Source organism: Bos indicus x Bos taurus, chromosome 24, assembly GCF_003369695.1.
Source record: "Bos indicus x Bos taurus breed Angus x Brahman F1 hybrid chromosome 24, Bos_hybrid_MaternalHap_v2.0, whole genome shotgun sequence".
NCBI classification, from domain to species: Eukaryota; Metazoa; Chordata; class Mammalia; order Artiodactyla; family Bovidae; genus Bos; species Bos indicus x Bos taurus.
In genome coordinates this window covers 43,203,031-43,209,030 of record NC_040099.1, presented here as the reverse complement: position 1 = coordinate 43,209,030, position 6,000 = coordinate 43,203,031, and the positions used below count along the sequence as shown (strand labels likewise).

Here is a 6,000-nt window from a genome sequence, read left to right as displayed (position 1 = left end):
ATGCAGATGCGGCTGCAGGCGAGGGGCAACTCCTGGCGGCGGGGCCAACCTGGGGGCGGGGCTCGGAGGGCGCGGAGAATCCGGGACAGAGGCGGGGCGGAGCCAGGCAGCCATGGAGGCGGGGTTCTGGGCGGGGCGCGCCCCTGGGGCGGGGCTTGGAGGGCGGGGCGAACCCCAAGGCTGTGCGCCGCGGGGCGGGGCCGCGGACGCCATTGCGCCGCTACCGGCAGGCGGTGGTCTCGTCAGGCGAGCGGGCCCACGCCTAGTCCCTCGGCCCTCCCCCAGCTCATTCTGCAGCCCGGTCCCTGCCTGGTCTCCGCCCTGTCCCCGCGGCGGCGCGCGCGGCACGCGGGGCGGGGTTCCGGGGATGAGGCGGCGGCGGCGCGCAGAGACGATGCTCCACAGCTGAGGAGACGCGGCGCTTGGAGCGCGGCGCGACCCGCGGGATGGCTCAGCCTGTCGGCCCGGAGGGCGGCGAGGGGCCTCCGGACGCCGGGGCGGCCGCGGGCTCGCAGGACGCGCTGAGCCTGGAGGAGATCCTGCGGCTCTACAATCAGCCCATCAACGAAGAGCAGGCGTGGGCCGTGTGCTACCAGTGCTGCGGCTCCCTGCGCGCCGCGGACGCCGGCCGCCGCCAGCCCCGCCGCCGGGTGCGCTCGGCCGCGCAGATCCGCCTGTGGAGGGACGGCGCCGTCACCTTGGCGCCCGCCACCGGCGACGCGGGTGAGCCTTCCCCCGCGACCCGCTTCGCCCGCAGGAGGCCTCGCCGCAGGCCCTTTCCCCACCGCCCGCAACCCTCAGTCCCGAGCTCCGGACCCCGGACCCCGGACCCTGGACCCTTCCGCCTCGCGGCCCCCATTTCCCACGGTCCACGGAGGACCCTCCCCCGGGCGCCGGCCCCACCAGGACCCTCCCCTACCCCAGCCTTCGGCCCTCAGCCCTGCTTACTTCTCAGTCTCCCACTGGAAGACCTTGGCCGAGGCCCCGGGCCCTTCCCCCACCGCGGCCCCCCATCTCCCGCGGAGGACCCCCGCCGTGCCCCGGGCCCTTCCCCCCAGCGCCCCCTTCCCCGCCCCGGGAGGCCGGGGACGCGGGCCAGGTCTGCGGCCAAGCGCCGCCGGAGTGGGTGGGTGCGTGGGCGAGGGTCTTGGCGGCGGCCCCGGGAGGGGGGCGTGGGTCTGAGGGTCAGTTTGCGGCCTGTCCGGGCGACCAGCCGGCGGCCGGGCGGGGAGGAGCGGGGTCAGTCGTGGGACGCGCGCTCGTGGGGCTCGCGGCCGAACCCAGGTTGGATGCGCTGGGCGCTGCCCAGGTTCGCCCGCACCTGGTCCCCGGCCGCTGCGTCTTCGCGGGGAGCTGTCAGCAGATCATGCTTTTCAGAGATGGGCAGCGATATTCCCTCGGTTGGAAATGTAAAGAAATCTGAGCCCTGAGGAGAATTCTGCTATTTGGGGAGAAATGAAGACACTGGTTAAAAACACACAAACAATATAATACGATTTCTCTGTACGTTAAAATTTATTGTAATAAAAAACAGGCTTGTAAAGTAAAAAGTTGACGGGATGTCAGATAGAATGGGTTTTACTTAGGTTATTATCCAATGTAAATTCTTTGGGATTATCACCTGCCCATCAGCATATAGCTGCAGTTTACCCAAATATCTGTCGATGTTAAAGAGATTGGTAATAGGTTTTTTCTATTAGTTTTTGTCTAATTCAGTCTTCTGAGAGACAAATATGTTAAAAACATTTTAAAAATCTACTCTTAGTTTTAGAAAGTTGATGAAAGTGTCAGAATGCTTAAAGTGAAAGATGTGCTTCAGAATAGATTTAATGAAAATCCTTATTTAATTGATTAAAATAGAGAACAGTCAAAAGAGTGTGTTATCAGTTCTGTCAATTCCAACAGAACATTTATTATTTATATTTGGTGTTGGGTAAACAGATTTTTAGAATTTTATTTAAAGCCAGTCTTTTAATGATTGTTTTGAAATTATTTCAAACAAATTTTTAGTTTATTTGATGTGTCTATTGCTTTTAAACTTGGACAATATTAGTGGGAAATAGTTGCATTTATAATTTATTTACAGCATATTAATATGATATGAAAATATACTTTTATAAAATACAGCAAAACCATGCCTGGAGATCCAAGATTTCAAGGGGAAAAGTGTTTGTGTGCAACCTGCTTTTAGAAGTCACATTAATTGTGATGACTTCTAGAAAGAACAAACTTCTTTTTGTTTACATTATCCTTGAATTTAATCCCAGATTTCAAGTTGTGTTTGTGAACCTACCAGTAGTTTAGTTGTCAAAGATTGATGGATTCTGGTGGTAGGTTTTTAAAAAGCCATAACCTTATGTTGAAATGATTTACATTTTTCATCATTGGTATGAATGATAATGTATTGATCTCTTGGAATACATTCTGGCTCTCTGGAGAGAATGGCAGAGTTGTTTCCCACATCAGCAGTATTGGACTTGTAATCCATCCTTTTCCTCCTCTGTTGTGTAGAGAGCCCCATCAAAGTTGCTGAAATGGTCTTGAGCTTTTTGGGTCAATTGATTGAAAATCTGGGAAGTTCATACAAAAATATTGTTTATATTAGATAATTTCTTTCTTTCTAGTATTAAGAGTAGTTGTGTGGTGGTGGACGGCACCATATCTTCTGAACGTTTACTCTTGATTCTTAAAAACGCTGTACAACTTGGTACTCTTCACCCTTGTATAAATTCTATTTTTAAGGAAAAATGGTAATCATGAACTTCCATTCTAAGAAGCACTTTGTTTTTTATTATAAGATGTTCAACATAATTGTTGGGATTTGACAGCATTTGTATTTTCAGATGTTATCCATTAACTTACTTTCTAAATGCAGGTTGAGGAAGTTAAGTGATGTGCTCAAATTCATATTGGTAACTCTGAATCAAATCCTGGTCTTTTAACCTCTAGCCTTTGTGGAAAGGAACAGATTTGGTTTGATTTGGAATCATGATTCCTTCCATTTCTGGATGAGTGACCTTGAATAAGTTCCTTAATTTCCCTGAGTTCAACCTTCTCATCTGTAAAATGAGAATAGATCACTTTTCTCCCATGGGATGGAGGTTTAAATGAGATGGTATGTGTAAAGTGCCTAATGCAAGGCTTGATAGGTAGCAAATACTCAGTAAAATTTCGTTCCCTCCCTCCCCTGATCTTGTGGTCCTTTCACAGCACCATGGTACTTCTGTATTTTTTTACCCGGAATTGAAACACATGTTGAGTTTATGGATTCTCAGCCTATGCACTGACATTTTTGACTGAATAGCTCTTTGTTGTGGGCGCTCTCCTGTGCCTGTGTAGGGTGTTGAGCATCATCCCTGGTGTCTGCCCACCAGATTGCTGGTCATCACCCGCCCCCTCTCCCAGCTGAAGTCTCCAGGCTTGGCCCGCTGTCCCTGGTTGAGAACCCCTGGTCTGGGAGGTGACAGGTGGTATTTGTGGGGAATCTTTCTGCTGGTTACGGTTCCTCTGCCGTTGTTGAATAGTTGGTTCTTACCACTATCAGCAGTGTCACTCCATTTAGTCCCATAGAAAGAAATAGCACTTCCCATTCATTCTTGACTGGTTTTGGAATTGAATATAGCAGCAGTAATTGATTTTAGTCCTTGTTTTCTTTTAATAGTATCAGTACATACAGAACATCCCCATTTGGGTTGAATTAAAAGGTTAGAAATGCATTGTAAGAGAAATAGAAAAATGTAGGAGGCATGGAAATGAAACCAATATTAGAAGGAAACAAGAATGGATAATTTTATTTAGCATTCAGATGTAACTTTAAGTCATTTACTAATGTGTCCATGATAGTAGTGTGATATAGGGCTGAAGGAGATTAAAGAAGAAGGAAAAATTAGTTCTTTAGAGAATATTTTAAGAGGCAGAAAATTATATTATGAATCAGGATCTTAAAATGGGTACTATGTTTATGAAGTATTTCTGTGATGACAGGAAGGTGATTTGTTGGTTAGAATCAAGAGGGTATGTGATTTATCTTAGGTGGCTTACTTAAAATTTTAATTTTCCCCAGTGTTTATGTGTTTGTAGTCATAAAAAGACCTTATTGCCTGGTAAAAATTTCTTATATACATGTTGATGAAGTTTTCATTCACATCATTAATTCAGAAGTTAGACACTCACGCAGGCTCCTGATACACTATCTGCTATTTATCACCGGTGCACTTGACTGACCTTCAGACAAGTTTTAATATACCCGTTCTTTAGAGAGTAGTCATTGATAGGATTTAGGTTGTATTCCCGGCTCCGCTAGAGTAGAATGTGTTTTTCCTGGGATCCACAGGAGTTATTAACAGTAGTTCTAGAGCTGAGAACTGCTGTATGATCTTAGCAGCCCTGTGGATTTTAAATATCCATCTGATGAAAATACTTGTTTCAGATTTGGTTTCAAAATTTTTGATGTACGTTTAGCTTTAGATATATAAAGAACACTTTAAAAATTATGAGCACATCTTGGTTTAAAATAATGGTAAGATTGGTAATAGGTTTTCCCAGGAAGAACAGTGGAATGCATATTATTAAAGACATCACTTGATGTAGGGGCCACTGGGGCTTTGTTTGGAATTTGAGAAGAGATGTGATCAGTGAGGCTTCTCAGCAGGGTTCATGCCATTTGGTGGGTATTGAATAAGATCCTTTTTGAATTTAAAGAGAGACAGTAGTGAAAACATGTTTAAAAACATTAATTTTTGTCAAAGTAGTGAAAAGTAGTGAAAGGTCAAAGTAGTGAAAACATGTTTTAAAACATTAATTTTTTTTACTCTTGATATTTTTTCTTGAGTGTACGCATCCTTATTGTTAAATGAAAGGAATACTTGAGATGTATGTGACCAGGGTAGAGGTCAGGGGTGAATGACAGTGTTATGGGTTGGTGAAATACCTTGTCATTTATATCAACAGATAAGAATTATTACATTTGAACAATATGTCCAGATACGTGGGCTTAATTCAATTTTAAAAACATGCATTGAGTCCTTTCTACAGATACAAAACTTGTGCACGTGGTGTTCAAGTTTCCATGGGTGATGTAAATGGTTTAGTCATTATAGAGGAGAAAATAGAACATAAACAGAGTGACCAGTTTACCATGAAGCTAACACAGCTGAACTTGGAACCTGCTTCTCACACAGTCCCCTTCCAGGCCTCTGGAAGGGGTTTTAACCATGTGTTGAGATGATTGTTTGCAAGATTAAGATATTTTAGCTGTAATCAGTTAAGATTGCTGTCATTGTTGGCTCCAGTTTACTTTCCAACAACCAAAATCCCATAGACAGAGGAGCCTGGCAGGCTACATTCCATAGAGTCACAGAGTTTATCATGACTGAGCCCACACACACACACACAACCTTCCACTTGGGTCTTGTGAGAGTGGCCACAGACACTTTTGGAAGAGATTTTGGAATAATGAGAGCCCGATGTGGCTCAGATTTAGATAAAGAACCTGCCTGCAATGCAGGAGACCCAAGTTTGATCCTTAAGTCAGGAAAATCCCCTGGAAAAGAGAATGGCAACCCACTCCAGTATTCTTGCCTGGACAATTACATGGACAGAGGAGCCTGCCGGGCTACAGTCCATGGGGTCGCAGAGAGTCGGACACCACTGAGCAACTATCATTAAGGTCTGGAAATAATTGGTTTGTGGTTCTGTATCTGTATTTCTGCCTCATGCAGAGGGTGGGCAAGTATTAGTCATATATAGATACTGGTTCCTAAGTAAGTTGGGACTCTGTGGGGAAGCTCTTTGTTTTACTAAGAGTTTTTGACTAAGTTTAGAAGGAAAAAAATCATTGATCTGCCAAGGACTGTGGGTTGATAAGAGACAGTGAGTTGCACTCTGCCTGTCTTGTCTGTAAACTCGAAATCACATTCCTACTCAATTTCTGCACAATGGCAACAGTTCCCATCCCACCTTCACAGTAGTGTCACTGAGTCGTATGGTATTTCCCGTTTG

At 46.0% G+C, this 6,000-nt stretch overlaps 1 protein-coding gene across 4 annotated transcripts in view; it reads left to right on the top strand.

Annotated features, from left to right (window-relative positions):
• Positions 1 to 242: 242 nt before the first annotated feature.
• The window catches only part of SPIRE1 (spire type actin nucleation factor 1), a 169,268-nt gene continuing 163,510 nt past the window's right edge, over positions 243 to 6,000 (top strand). Inside the window, exon 1 of one of the 4 annotated variants that reach the window (XM_027525599.1) lies at positions 243 to 723. In XM_027525599.1, coding sequence (XP_027381400.1) covers positions 447 to 723 — 277 coding nt within the window. In that variant the 5' untranslated portion in view covers positions 243 to 446. The remainder of the gene's footprint in view (positions 724 to 6,000) is intronic. The other 3 variants (XM_027525600.1, XM_027525601.1, XM_027525602.1) reach the window with 3 other exon arrangements.